Source organism: Gossypium hirsutum, chromosome D09 (assembly GCF_007990345.1).
Source record: "Gossypium hirsutum isolate 1008001.06 chromosome D09, Gossypium_hirsutum_v2.1, whole genome shotgun sequence".
NCBI lineage: Eukaryota > Viridiplantae > Streptophyta > Magnoliopsida > Malvales > Malvaceae > Gossypium > Gossypium hirsutum.
Genome location: NC_053445.1, coordinates 31,032,581 through 31,048,143, shown reverse-complemented (window position 1 = coordinate 31,048,143; position 15,563 = coordinate 31,032,581). Strand labels below are relative to the sequence as shown.

The 15,563-nt window shown below is 35.5% G+C and overlaps 2 protein-coding genes across 2 annotated transcripts; both read right to left on the bottom strand.

Annotated features, from left to right (window-relative positions):
• Positions 1-5,600: 5,600 nt before the first annotated feature.
• On the bottom strand, positions 5,601-8,966 carry LOC107891884 (beta-amylase 1, chloroplastic). Its single transcript, XM_016816813.2, has 4 exons — positions 8,217-8,966; positions 7,914-8,124; positions 7,324-7,434; positions 5,601-6,745 (listed from the first exon to the last, which is right to left on the bottom strand). The coding sequence occupies exons 1-4, from the start codon at positions 8,855-8,857 to the stop codon at positions 5,939-5,941; spliced, it is 1,770 nt and encodes a 589-aa protein (XP_016672302.1). The 5' UTR covers positions 8,858-8,966; the 3' UTR covers positions 5,601-5,938.
• A 1,895-nt stretch (positions 8,967-10,861) lies between these two features.
• Positions 10,862-14,960, bottom strand: LOC107891885 (putative leucine-rich repeat receptor-like serine/threonine-protein kinase At2g14440). Its single transcript, XM_041100303.1, is given in 8 exon segments — positions 10,862-11,124; positions 11,234-11,305; positions 13,373-13,444; positions 13,562-13,630; positions 13,711-13,782; positions 13,866-14,001; positions 14,222-14,264; positions 14,266-14,960. Coding segments are annotated over 8 exon segments (945 nt in total). The 5' UTR covers positions 14,707-14,960; the 3' UTR covers positions 10,862-11,084.
• Positions 14,961-15,563: the final 603 nt, after the last annotated feature.

The window sequence follows — 15,563 nt, the reverse complement described above, 5'->3', positions numbered from 1 at the left end:
GTTCTTGTTTTTACATCTGAGACTTCCCCGTGCTTATATAGAGGGGAAAAGTAGAAGTGAGCAGATAAGGAGGAATCTGCTTTTACAAACATAAAGGACATGACTCATACATAAAGGACATAAGCAGATAAGGAGGAATCTGCTTTTACAAACATAAAGGACATGACTCATACATAAAGGACATAAGCAGATAAAGAGGAATCTGCTTTTACAAACATAAAGGACATGACTCATACATAAAGGACATAAGCAGATAAGGAGGAATCTACTTTTACATTAACCTATCTATTATTGATACATCTGTATCTGTATCATAGTCTGTATCAATATCAGAGGTGATGTTGAGTTCTTCCACTTTTTGTCTTTTCTTTTCACGAGCCCTGTAACACTTAAGCTCCAGCTTTTCAATCCTTCTTTCCAGGTCATCTGGTGGTATCACATCATCATTATTGCTTCTGGGAAATGGTGCTTTTGGAACACTTGGTCCTTCTTCATGTATATCCTTCCAGATATGTGAATCTTAGATTACTTGGCTGCAATGTATGGGGTAATCTTGAGACCATTCCTTTGGATCTGGTATGTTGGACCAATACTCATTTAAGGCTTCCTTCAATTGGTTCTGATAAGGTATCGGTGGATTCCTTTGAACATCCCATGGTGCAGGTGATTCTCCTGAAGGCCATATTTCTGAGGGAATTATTTTGTTAATCTGACACAAATTTTCTGCAGCTTTTTAAGATCAAAAGGATTTTCATAAACCTCTTCAAAATATGTTTTATGGATCCAGGAATTAGGAAGAGAGGCTAACTGTGTGGCTGATCCATTTTGCATGAAGTATTGAGGTTTATAAAAGATGATTACTATCCATTGGACACGAGTATTTTTGTGGAATTCAAACATGAGCATATCTACCCAGTAGTCTAAAGGATAGAACCATTTTAAAAAAGTGGCTAAGTTTTTCATCTCAGGGGCTTCTTCATTGCGGGCTGCCATTGTTAAGAAGTGTTGGAGATCAAGTAGAAAAAACTCAATCCCTATATGAAAGAGATGAGTTAGATACTAAAACATCCATTTCAGTTCTTCAGGGAACTCACCAAATTGGAACTTAATTGGGTTTATGAATGGATAATCAGGGTGAAGTCCTAAAGGTTTAAGAAATAATCCTCCAAAAATCCTAAAGACATCTAACTGATAAGATAGCATCATGTTCATGGCTTCTTTATGGAATTTTTTCTCTAGGATTAAGCTTAAAACCTCTGGGGGTGTTCTGGATGGGAATTTGGTTTACAGGGAAGAGAAAAAGGTGAAGGTGGTTGTTGGAATTGTTTCTTTTTTCCTTTTGAGGAAGAAGAAGGTTGAAACATGAAAACTTCAATAGGTTTTGGGGTTTGGATCTGAGTGGGTTTTTCAGTAGTTTCGGGAAACCTGGTGAGAATTTCTGCAAGAACATTGTCTTTCCCTTTAATATGAATAACATCAAAAGAGAATCTGGAAAACCATTCTGCCCATCTAAGAAGCTGGGAATGAGGAACTTCTTTCTGTTTGAACTTTAGCATCTTTGGGAAGGATGACATATCCATTTCAACAAGGAAATGATACCCTGTCAGATGAAATTAGAATTTAGTAATCCCGTATTTTACAGCAAGGATTTCCTTGAAGGTGGAGTGATAATGGATTTCTGCATCTGTGAATCTTCCACTTTTGTATCCACAAAGTTGTCTTTTTCCATGTTTTTCTTCAAAGAGAATAGCTCCCCAATACGTATCACTTGCATCAGTTTGCAAAATTCTTTTGTCACCAGATGAGATCTGTAATGGTGGTAGATGACTTGTTTTTTCTTTGATCTGCTGGACAGCTTTTGTCTGTTTGGATTTCCAATGAGGTGGATCTTTTTTGAGCATTTTTCTCAAAGGATTTGTTAACTTGGCTATCTTGGGAACAAAATCCCTAAGATAATTAACTATCCCGAGAAATTGTTGGACTTGCTTTTGGGAGAGATTTTTGTCAGGAAATTTCTTCAGTTCTTCTGTAATGTTTGGACATGGCTGGTACCTTCCATCTTTGATGATCATCCCAAGAAATTCAATTTCTTGCTTGTTGATTTGCATCTTCCTTTCAGAGAGCATTATTCCAAAATCAAGAATAATCTGCTTGAATTTGTTGAGAAGAAGTGCATGATCTTGCTCATCAGGGCTGTAGAAGAGGATGTCATCAATGTAGATTAGGGCTTGATCCATGATGGGTTGGAAAATTCTGATCATGGCCTTTTGAAACTTTGAAAGGGCTATTTTGTGTCCAAAAGGCATCACAGTCCATTGGAAATGCTTGTTTGGTATACAGAAACCCGTTTTGGGCCTGTCTTTAGGTTCTATACCCAACTGCCAAAATCCTGCCTTAAGATCAAACTTTGAAAACACTTGGGCTTTCGCAAGACTAGAGAATAAGCAATTTCTGTTGGGTAAAGGGAATTTGTCATCTTGGAGAAAATGATTGAGAGGCTGGTAATTAATTACCAATCTGAGTTTTCCACGAACTTGCTCAGATCTTTTGTTGACATAGAATGCTTCACATGCCCATTGTGAATCTGAGGCTTCTATCAATCCTTCTGCTTGTAGCTGTTGGCATTCTTGTTCAGCTAATTTAAGATGGTCTGGATTCATCCCGACATGACTGGCTTTTGTAGGATTGATATCTTCATTCTTTTTGAAAGGAAGTGTGATGAAGAATGCTGAATTTTTCCATAAAGGATGATTGCATTTCTTCAAGAAATCTGAATGAGATTCTACACACGTTCTTTGCTTTAATTCTTCAACAACTTCTTGGATCTTATCAGCATCAATAGCAAATAATCTAGGAATTGGAACATAAGGTTTAAACATTTGTTTATACCTTATTCCATCTGGAAGAATTCTTAATTGTTTGACTTAAGATATAGATCAAAGCCAACAATAAGACCTTTTCCCGGAAGTTTTGATCCCAAAACTGTAGTGATAATGGAACATGTTGGGAAAAACTGGATCTTAATGGGCTTGCTTCTCAAGTCTGTTGAAAAGACTTTTCCTGATGCTGAGCTGAAGTATCTGGTATGGGGCTCCCAATGTTCTCTTGGTAAAATTTCTGGATTCATGATGGATTCTGCTGCTCCAGTATCAATAAAAGCAATTACAGTAACAGGTTTACTGTATTTACTTGTATAGATGGAGACTGGAATATGGGGGGCTGTGACTTCCATGGATGCTTCTTGAGAAAGAGTAGAGAGAGAACAACAATCTTTTTGGGACTGTATCATCAATGATGAATCTGATAAAGAGAATTCTAAATCTTCTGAATCACTGGATAGAAAGCTTTGAATAGCACATATTGATTGATCATTAGGCTCATCATCAATAGAGAATAAAGACTCTATGTCATCTTCATCCGTTATTCTGACTCCTGATTTCTGCTGAATTTGTCTGATCATCTTTGCTTCTTTCTTGTTCTTTGGACAGTCTTTTGCAAAGTGACCTTTTTTGTTGCAGATGTAGCATCTTATGGATTTGGTTTTCTTGGAGAATCTTTTCTTTTTCTTGAGGTATCTCCATCTGAATTTCTTCTTAGATTTTAGCCTTCTGGCTCCTTCTTCTTTTCTGAAGTGCTTCTTTTTCTTTGTTGGACAATAACATGATTTGTCCTCTTTGCCGCATTTAATCTTCAAATGTGAATCAGTACAGGCTTTGTCTATCCTCTTGTCTCCATGGAGATAGTCTTTGAAGACTTTTCTTCTGTTGCAAATATCTTCAAGAGCAATAAAAGTTTCTTGCTGAATTTCTCCCATGGTTAGATTGAGGATGTTTTTATTTTGCCTATAGAGATTCTGATTAATCGCGACCTGAATAGGATCTGGAAGAGATGCAACAACTGCTTGCTTCAGGCTTGGCTCCGATCCAAGAGCATAAAAAAGCTTCATCATGACATAAAAATGTTTTGATAAATCTTTTTTCTGATAAGAACAACATTTTCTTTTGAAAAACTCCCTTCTCTTCAGAGTTAACAGATCTTCAGGATTACCTATAAAGTAACTATGGATAATCCTTATGTTTTGTGAAAAGTCTGTTAACACCAAGAACTACAATTGGTCTGCTTGAGTAACTAAGTTCCACCAATCTTTTAACATTCCTGTGAATCTTGAAACAAATTCAGACAGGATGTTATAATGACTTTCTTCTGTAAGTTTTCTGGTATCAAGCCATGAATGGAACTCTTGTAATCTTGCTGGCCATTGTGAGATTGGAATATCATCTAAGGTGAAAACCATCTTTTTTGTAGAGACATGTGAGGTTGTCCTAGCATTTTATGGTTCTGCTTCAGTCATATCTTCATCTGATGGTTCTTCAACTTTTACTCCTGGAGTGGCCATCACTTCTGGCAGATCTGATTGGTTATCATCGATTTCTTCTTGTGAAAAAGGATTGGATTGGGTCTCAATGGATTCTGATTCATCAGTTCCTGAAAAAGATATTGAATCTTCTTCATTTGGAATAGGATCAAAATCTGGAACTGGAGTCATTTCTGATTCCCTTCGAGCAACAGATATTTTTGGCAAAATTTCTCGACTATAATCCCTAAAAATTTGTGATAAATGATTAGAACGAGATGTGTTATTTTGAATCATCAAAGACTTGGATATCTGTTTTGGTGGAGGAGATATTGGAGGTGAAGAGAATTGGCTTTCTTCATCATCATCTGGCTTTTCCACCGGTCTCTTGCCTCGAGCCTTCTCTTTCTTTCTTTTTTCTTCTGCAGCATCCTTCTTTTCTTTTGCTTTCTGAGCTTTGATCTGCTGCAATAATTCGCTAATTGTAGCTTTTTTCTTTGGCTCAGGTGGAGGGAAGATAAGTGGTTGTGTCCCAAAATGTCGAGGGCCTTCTGTCTGTTTGACTGGCGGGAAAAGCTCAATCCCGTTTCTTGATGGTTGTGATGGTGGCAGCTTCCCATTTTCTTTCAGATATTTTATCTGTTCCTTGAGGTTTTGGATTTCTTTTTCTCTTTGAGCAATATGAGAAAAGAAATTTTGTCCTGGGCAGCTGGCTCATGGGCAACTTCTTTGAGTCTCTTCTGGAAGATCTTAATAAGGTTTTTGATCATTTCAGAGTTTTCATCTGTCATTTTTTCGATCTTTGAAACCTTATTATCAATCTGACTTACTTTATGATCAATCTTCTTGATTACAGCATTCTGGGCTACAACATTTTCTGTCTGCCAATTTAAAGTGGCTTTTGCTGCTGCAATTTTGACTTGCCTTCCTTCTGCATCAACTTGGAGTTTTGAAGAGATTTTGGGCGCATGAAGATGTTCGTTTTTTGTAAATTCTTCAAGCGGCGGAAAATCTTGATCATAAGAGAAAGTCGCTGCGTACATTTGAACTTGTGAGATTGACTGGAAGGGCGTTGGAACTTCCAACTTGTTATTCATGTTATAATAATCTCTTTAGTAAGATCTTATCCATGTTGATTTATTTGATATGGTCTTCATTTAGCTAAATTTTTAAATTCCGGAGTGAACATTCAATATAAGTAGGCGGTCTTTAGTAGTATAAAATTATATATATAAAAGAAAAACTATTTAAAACAAATTACATTTAATTAAATACCCAAAAATTTTGAGACTTACAAATTTTATGCAAATTACATCGAACTCCTTATACAACATGTTTTGTGACAATAAAACAGTAAACGAAAAAAACTCGAGGATAGTGCCTCGGGGCTATTCTCGTCATGAAAAAATTCCTGGTGGGACGTGCAATAGACCCGTTCACATGCCTATAGATATTTTTTTCTTTGTTTCTTCCTCTTCGTATTCGATGTGGGATGAATTTACATGCTTTATATAATTAGAGTGAAAATTGAACTATACGGTTATACTTATAAGCTACCTTGTCGGACAAAAATTATCTCCTTGGTCAAGGCATGAGGGCAAGGGCAGCCTCTTGAACGAAAGGCTCGGTGACATTAACAAAATGTTCAGCTTCCCTCTCCACTTGCTCCAAACACCGACGGCTGTCTTTTCCTTCGTTCATCTTCTTCACGAAAGCTACAAACCGTCTCCAGTTGTCCGGCTGAAAGAGTGATGGGTTCATCCTCAAGTACGTAAACGCACACATCTCCCTGTCATTTGAGGATCCATCAATATTCAATGATGATGCTTTTAAGATCTGCTCATGCGCCGATTCGTCGTATCGGGGCAATGCATTCTCCCCGGCAAGTGGAACTTGTGCTTCTTTGGTAGCTAAACCCACTTGTCGAACTAGGTTCTCCGGTGCACATAGGGCATCTTGTGGCTGCTCATGATCTCGCATTTCTATACAAGTAAAATTGAAAACAGCACCATATCGAGCTACCATTTGAGCCACCGGGAGGTAGCCGTCTCGGAACCTTGTGTTGTAGTACCCTGCAGTGAGTTCGGCAGCATGTGATTGACTTCCATAGTGCCAGTGAATACCGGCAACTTTTACAGAGATCTTCACTCCTGTAGCTTCAAAAACAGAGGATGCCGAAGACAGAATTCGCTCACCATGTTCAATTAGAATTTGAGAATACCATGAAAGAAAGAATTCACCATACTGGCTGTTCCAACCACCACCATCTTTCTTGAAAAATGGCGTATCTTCAGGCCAACTATTGTAGTGACCGGCATCTGTCGGGCCTGTACTACCCCATTCTGGCTTACCTGCTGCTTCTGCGGCTGCTTTTAGGCTGCTAAGCATATACTGCATTATACAACATCCAACCTTGGTCAAGAAACACAAAGAAGGCAGCAACACGCTAGCTAATATATACATATAAAGAGACCGTTGCTTATGTAGTTCTATCTGACCCAATTTTGGACATTGATACGAAGAAATAATCATTCAAAAATATAAATTTTTTGAATAACATGAAAGTAGCAACATGAGAGCTGATATTAGATATAAAAGAGATCATTGCTTATGTTGCTGCATCCAAAATATCTCCGAACATTGCTATAAGGATACAATCATTCAAATACATAAAAAATTAAACTATCGAATCTAATGCATATTCATGCCTAACACTCAAACTCGAATCAAACAATATAAATTCCAACTTTAGTTAAGAAACATGAAGAAAGAGGCAACTTGGGAGCTGATATAGATAAAAGAGAGATCACTGCCTATGTTGCTCTGTCTAATACATGTTTAGACATTGATACGACAATACGATCAATCAAATAAATTTATACAAATATTATGAATAATTGAACTATTTATGTCAGAACACATATCCGTATTCAAGACAAGTATTTGAAACCAAATGATATTAAAAGTACCTTATCATAACATTGGAAGGCTCCAATTCCAGGGAACTTCCATATCCCATTTTCCTCAGGGTATGAAGGATACCGAAGCTCACCTGCCGGACCCATTCCCACTTGAATTTCCTGTTGAGAAAAACAACTATTTAGCACCTAATTTAATCAAATATTAGTGAATTTCGGCAATTTTTAAATGTAAAGCCAAAAAAAAAAATTAAAATAGCTAAATTCGAAGAATTCGGATATCCAAATCGAATTGCCATAAAAATAAAAGAAATTCAAATAGTAAATATCAAAAAGTTAATATATGCAATATGCAAACAGAACAGACATCACCACATCCCGCAACATCTATTGCTAATTCTTTAATATGTTTTTTTTTTCGAAATCAGGATGTCCACCATCTTGTAGCATTGACTAATTCCAACAGGTAACTTCATTCCGACTAATTCCAACAGGTAACTTCATTCCTATGAGTGAATATTGAACCCCAACTCATGGTTAGAAGATAAGATGAATAACCACCACAACTCTGTTAATATTGGTTTTAAAAGTATAAACAAAAGAGATCTAAAGGATGATGAAAAAGTAGTGAAATTAAATACCACAATGGTGTCACCAAGTAGATGTTTGAAGTTGTCCTTAAAGGCACGCATGAAATCAGCGTAACATTGAACCGGAGACCGACCTTTCAAGACCAGTAGAGAATCGCAACCCAGTGAAACGTATTCGTAATTCCTTCTTCCCCATTGATCTGTGTATGCAAGGTCTGAATCTTTCTCCATCCCTTCCCTTACCCATTTTGGCAATGGAACGCTGCCAAAAACATCAAAACTATTTATTTTTCAAAAAATAATTCGGTAATTTTATAAATGAAAATGGGAGGGGAAGGAAGAAAAAATACGGACGTGCAAGAGTCACCGACGTTGCCGCCGCACTGATGGAACGACATGACGGCCTGGACTTTGAGGCCATGTTTCTTGGCCATGTCGAGGAGCTCGGTGTAGCCACCCCAATTGTAAGCACCCGGCGCCTCCCTCTCCACCAGTCCCCACCAAACGTCAATCATTATCCCCTCCACACCCGCGCTTTTCAAAGCGTGAAGACTAGCATTCATCGCCTTCTTCCTATTGACCGTGTTCCCATTCGTCACACTATCCAACGGCATCATCACGAACACTGACACTCCTTTCTTCTCATCCTTCCTACCTCCAACTGTCCACTCCGCCGTCCCCGCCACCTCTTCCTCCGTCATCTCCAGCGGCGACGACGTCGCGAATGCCTGGCATGCTACTGAAAGATCCGGACGCAGCATTGGGAGATTGATCAAATACGACCACTCCCCGGCGCTGTTCGGTGTCAGTGGCGGTGTTAACATAGGTGGGGATGCATTTTCTTGTGGGCTATTGGATCGGAGATTACCGGCGGGTGATTTCCAAACTGCCGATGGACTCGCTGTTGTTGATGATGGTTGTTCTCCGGCGGCGAATTCCGTCGGAATTTGTTTGCCGGAAAGAGTTCCAATATGGTGTCCCAAATTCATTGCCATTTTTTTTTCTTCGATTGAAGTGACTGAATGAGAAGGAAAAAAAGGAGACTATGTTCGTCAAAGAAACCGTTTTCGAGGGATGCTTTGAAGGTGAGCGGAACGTTAAATCAGAGAAGAGTCTCAGATCGAACCGTTTTTATAGAAATGAGATTAAAGTGATGGTTTAATTTTGAATTTCATCCTTCTATTTTAAAATGGTTAAAAACCTAATCCTTCATTTTTTAATTTGTTAGAATTTGATCCTATCGATACTTTATGAAAATTGAGAAGTTATTGGATATCATTGTTAAACTTTTTCATGAAATTATTGTCCTAGAAATTAGTAGCTTAGCAATTTATATATAAGAAATTGGAAAAGAAAATTATTTAATGATTTATATACAATAAATTATTCAATTTATGTGTTTACCAAACAACTGGACTAATTTATGAGTTCTCATAAAATACGAAATCAAAATTTGACAAATTAAAGTAGAAGGACTGAATTCTTAATTTTTATAAAGTGGAGGGATGAAATTCTATTTTTAAAATGCAATTGATCCTATAATCTACGTGGCGGAAGGAACAGGAATCTAGGAGGCTGCCGCTACAATTGCTCGATTTAAGTGAGGGTGGACGGCGTGATTGATTTGTGGATGGAAGGATTTAAAAAGGATAGCAAATGAGGTTGAGACGCGTGGTTATTAACTATCACGTGTCCAAATTTGTCTGGCTTTTGTCTTTTTGGGATGTCAAGAAAGGGTGACACGAGGAAGCGGTTGAGGGGAAGTAGGACGGGTAATGATGCCACTGTCTGTCGGTTTAAGGACGTGTGTCCGGGAGAGATAAACGGTGAGAAAAATATATATATATTTATTTATTTTTAACACTTTTTATTATTAATAGGTAAACTTCAGTTGTGCTAATCTAAGGGTGCGTTTGGTTCGCTGTATTGGATTAGAGGTGTATTGGATTAGAGGTGTATTAGGATTAGAGGTGTATTGGATTAGAGGTGTAATAACTAATCCACTGTTTGGTTGAATGTAATGGAATAGAGGCGTAATAGTAATCTTGTGTTTGGTTGAATGGAATAGAGGTGTAATAGCATAATGGAAAAAACTAAAATGACTAGAATACCCTTAGCATAAATTTGTTTTGGTAAATGATTATTGTTATTGTTATTTAAATTTTAATAATATTATTATCAATAATAAATAATTTAATCATATTTAAACATAATTATTATTAAATATATTTTAATTAAAATATATAATTTAATAAATTCTTAATAATCAATATTCTTATATGAATTTACTCAAATCATAATATATGATACTATAAAATATAAATTAACATAATTATTATTAAATATATTATAATTAAAATATATAATTTAATAAAATTCTTAATAATTAATATTCTTATATGAATTTACTCAAATCATAATATATGATACTATAAAAGATAATTTGAAATAATTAATATTAAATATATTTTAATTAAAATATATGATTTAATAAAATTTAAAATAATTATAACTAATAAATTATCTTATATGAATTTGTATAATTTAAAATAATTATTATTACATATAATTTAATAATAATATATAATTTCATAAAATTCTTGATAATAAATTTTCTTATATGAATTTATACAATTTAAAATAATTAATATTAAATATAATTTAATAATGATATATAATTTCATAAAATTCTTAATAATAAAATGTTCTTATATGAATTTACTAAAATCAAAATATAACTTGAGAATTATAATCTGCATAAACACTCAATCCGAGTTCCAAACATACGTGCCAAGGAAGACGATTATTAAACGTGTCATTGTATTATTTTGGCTTGTTTCATGTTTAAGTTGATAAGAGAATTCTTGGACCGCCAAGATTTACATAAATTAAGTAAAATTTAGTTTCAACTGTATCGGTTCAAAACAAGTAAGATTTGCCAGTCCATGTTTTGCTGGCTTTTAAGTTTAAAACAGATGGCATATAGCTGACAATTTTCATCGAGGAAAACAAGTAGTCTGTTCTACCCAAAATATCTCAAGAGTTTTAAACAAAAGGTAGTTAGTTAGATGTAAACACGCCTTTTCTGAAACCTACAAATGTCAATAGCTAGTTCTTAATTACAAGCAGATCATCCTCCTTGCATATGGGCACCTAGTTCACCAAACTGATCATCAGCTTCCACAGTATCCTCAGACAGGCGAACTGCATCCAGCTTCTGTTTCAAGAAGGTGATGGGGATAAAAACTGATTTCCAGAAGTCCTGAAACAAATTAAAATGTAGATTAATCTTGCAGTTTTATAGTTCAGAAGAGTTAAAGCTTGAAGTTTATAAGCTAAGAATGACATGACTAGTGTAAATTTATACTTACCTCAAGTCCAGTCCTGGTTTTCCTACAAGACTATCCGGTATTCGCCCAGTCAGATTATTGTTTTGTAAGAATCTAGAAGACAAAAAAAAAAGATTAAGTAAAACAACCTAGATGGAAAGGAATGCTTGTAGGAAACAATATGTGTGTGTAGACATAGATGGCATTTGTCATGATATCTACAAAATTGTATACCTATAGTAAAGCTTTCATATGTTATTACAATGATAGGTGGATGTAATTAGAAAGCTACTGGAGAACAGAGACATGTTTCAGCTTTTTATTTTGCATGGTTATGTTGCAAATTGAACTCAAATCAGCAAACATCAAATAAGTTTTACGGTTTGCCACAACTAAGAACAAAACCCTTAACTACCTATGTTAAGCAAGGAAGTGAAGGACCACAAACCATATGAAACGATAGCTCTTCCTGCCAATATATAGGACACACTAATTGCCAGTCCTACAGAACTCATGTTTTAGCTAAAAGGAGTTAGGTAAACTAAGAAGGGTGAATTGGTTAATTAGAAGTTTCGAGCTATTTTAAACCAAATGAGTTTCTCCATAAAACTAAAGGGATAGGCAATTCTAAATGAAATTAAAGATCAAACTCAAGATTTACCAACATTTAGTCCTTTTCCAAAGACACCTATGATCTCCACCTTGGCTCTGTCACCAAGAAGTTCAGTCCACTAGTTTTTCAATATTACTTCCTTTTCAAGGTTAAGATATAACCTTCAGAAATTCAACTCAAATACTTGGTTTTACCCAAATCTTAAAAGTGCGCTCTAGAGGTTCAGTCCCCTTATATTTACAAACTCAAGATGATATGCATAGATTTTTTACCTCACAGAGGTTGGTTTGTGTAAATATTTGGTACAAAGAGATAATATAATACATTACGGTAAAGTAAAAGAGATGAAGAATTTAAAGCTTTAAGACTGGTTGAAGAATTGAATCTATGACTCCTGCAATTGAAATCTCTTCAAGTGAACAGGGTTGGGAAGGCCCTGTTTATGTTGAAGACTCAACTGTTGGTTTTGCTCCAAATTCAACCCTTGGATTACTGTCAAGTGATGAAGGAACAATCCCTTCCTTTAAGGTATCAAGTTTTTTTGCTTTCCAGCCAAAAGGTGATTCTATTTGTATAAAGATCGATCCTTCTTAACAGAATATCAATCTTTTTGCTTCTCAAGCAAAAAGAAATATTCTGTTAAATTGATCCCTTATGCTTGTCAAGCCAATTTTAAAATTCAAAATATCTGAGAATCCATCGATTCAATCTCGTTGGGCTTGACAACCAAAGGGACCATTCTGCGTGAAAAAGGATTATCATTTCCACCACGGATTCAATCCTTTTCCTCAAATATAAAATTCTAAACAATTTTATCTTTGAAAAATATTGACTTTTAACTTAGAAAACATTTGAAAAAAGATTAGTTCTTTGAGAACTTTGTGTTTTGAGAAATGAATCAAGTTCAATATATTAAAATATTTTCAGGTGTTCTTCAAAGCAAATAGCACAAATCATATACCTTAAAATAACACTTACAAACTTTTCAATATACTCAATCAAGCTATTTAGCTGAATGTTTTGTCATTTCAAAATAAGGGTCAATCCAAGGGTAACATTATGCAATTTATGCCTCCATTAACAAGGATATTTTTCAGGTCATGTTATTCTCCATTAATATAGGAAAGAAACCATGGTGCAAAAGACCAAGTACATGGGTCCAACAATAATAAGCTCAAGGGTCAGAATCAAGAAAGGATGACAAGACACAATGTTTTAAGTCTAGCACATTCATCTCCCACCATTTTATGATGCAATCTAAAAGAATTACTTGGGGCAATATAGTACGAATCTGATTGACAGATCAAGTGTCAAACATAAAATAACAAAATATCTTTGATCCAAATTTTTCATGCAACTTGAATCTAACAAATTAGCCAATATCCTCAAGAGGAATTTAATTGTTTTAATACTGATTTACCTTAAATATAAACAGAGTTGAATCAGTTTAGTATCTAACCTGATTAAAGATTATAATGCATTAGTCACACTAAAGTGGTTGTTATTATTTAAAACTTTATCAGAAACAAATTCATTAAAACAAACTGTATTGTGTAAGAATGATTTACAGTTCACGCAAGCTTCTCACTTCTCCAAGTGATGAGGGAATATCTCCATTGAACTGATTATCTTCCAAATGCCTTTAACAAAAAAAGGTAGCATATTAATGTAGTCAGACAATTCTAAATGAACCCTTGTACCAACTACTTAGGTAGCCAATTAAGTAAAAGAGAAAAAACATGATAAAAATAACTTACAACACTTCTAGTAGCCTTAAAGAACTGAGATTAGGTATTGTTCCTGATAAACTGTTATTACCGAGCCAACTGTTGAGGGAAAGGGAAATTCAATTAGAATGTTATTACCTCTGAAATTCATCACTTGAATTATAGTTTTAATATCATACATGCCAGTCAGTGCAGTTAAATTAGCAATGCTTGAAGACAATGATCCTGAAAGACCCATACTAGTCAAGTTCCTGAAAACAAACAAAAAACAAGTTGTCTGAGCAAGAGTAGACGACGCATAGACAACAAAATAAAAAGCATCTTAACTACTCACAAAGTAACCACACGAATTCGTTCACCCTCAGAACATGTAATTCCAGTCCATGTGTAATAAAGGGGCAGGCAAGGATCACCATTCCAATCAAGTGGAGGGTTCCGCAAACTGCTTTTCATTGCGTTTAAAGTTATAACTGCAACAAGAAATTGGGATCCTTTTCAAACAAACAGTATGAGAAGTGAAGAATCCAAACAGTAGTAGCCACTTGTTAACCCAAAAGTTCATTCTTGACATAAAGAGTGCAGTATAACCAGTAACAGACAATCACCACTAAATCAGTTCGAGCATTTACCAAGGAAAAAATTTTCAATTTGATTTCACACAACAGAAGTTGAAATCAGTAGCAACCATACCATCCCTTGTATGAGTTCTTCCTCCTAGGCGAAGAATTTACTCAAATCTCCCCGGCATTGATTAAAGGACTAGCATTCGAATTGGCAGCGGAACTCAAAGTAATCTTTGTTTGACCTTCAAGTGGCCATCTGGTTGCAAAGACCGCAGCTCCTGCTGAAGTCACTTCCAAATTGCTAATATACCTTACTTCATTTATGTGTATGCGAAGCACTCTTGAGCTTGAAAGCATTGAATCACGATTATCCGCAAAATACAAAGCAATGTAGTAAGTTGAGTTCGGAAGTGACAAAGGCGGCCATCTCAACTCCAGGGGTTCCAACTGATCTGTTGAAAGTGCGCTTTCAAATATTTTTGAAGGGGGTATATTCCAGAACCCAGAAACAGATGGAGTGTTATTGCTTGCTATAACAGAAACATTTTCTGCATATGGCTCCCAATATCGATCAAAGAGATCATCAGGGTAACTGGTCAGAGCACAAAACATTTATATTCAGCAATATCAAAGAAAGCGTGCTAAGAAAATGAAACTCCAACTTCAGACTTAACAAGTTTTCAAAGTGACAACAACGATATTGACAGATATTTATTTAATTTTTCAAGAGTGTCGACTGGTTGAGAAGGCCAATCGAAAGAGTGACAGATAAGTTGTAAAGAAAAAGAAAAGAAGGGAGAAGGTAGAAGGAAATCAGTCGAAACTTGAGCAAATGGGCAGAAGGTAGAAGGAAGGAAGACAATAGGAAAGGCAATCGGGAGGGTAAAACAGAGAGCAAATCGACAGAAAGCAAATCGGCCAAAAAAGAAAAGAAATGAAATGGGGGGAGCAAGCTTGAAGGAACGGAAGAGGAACACAGGGGATCGGGGAGGGTAAAACAGGGAGGGTTTGCTGAAGTCTTCCTAATCTGGGCAAAATGGGGGGAATAGAAATCGGTGATTTTCACCGATTAGGAAAGTAACCGATTACACCCGTATTACCAATACTTTAAACCAAACACGGGATAGAGAGGGATTAGGTGGGGTCCACCGATTAGGGGTGTATTGGCTTAGCCAATACACCAAACCAAACATGTTGTAAGTATTCAACTATAAAAAATTATAAAATATTCATTTAATTATTTGAATTTTTGTTTTTGATATTTTTGAAACATCCTTCAAAAAGGTTGACAAGAAGATTATATGATAACTTTTAAAATTGATATAATAGTAATTTTAGTTTTTAATATTTATATATTGTATTAATTTAGTCTTGATTATAAAAATATTAACATTCAACATTTACATATTTTATAATTTGGTCTTGTTTTTTATTTTTTTCTTTTTTTTTTACCATTTCACCTAAAAAAG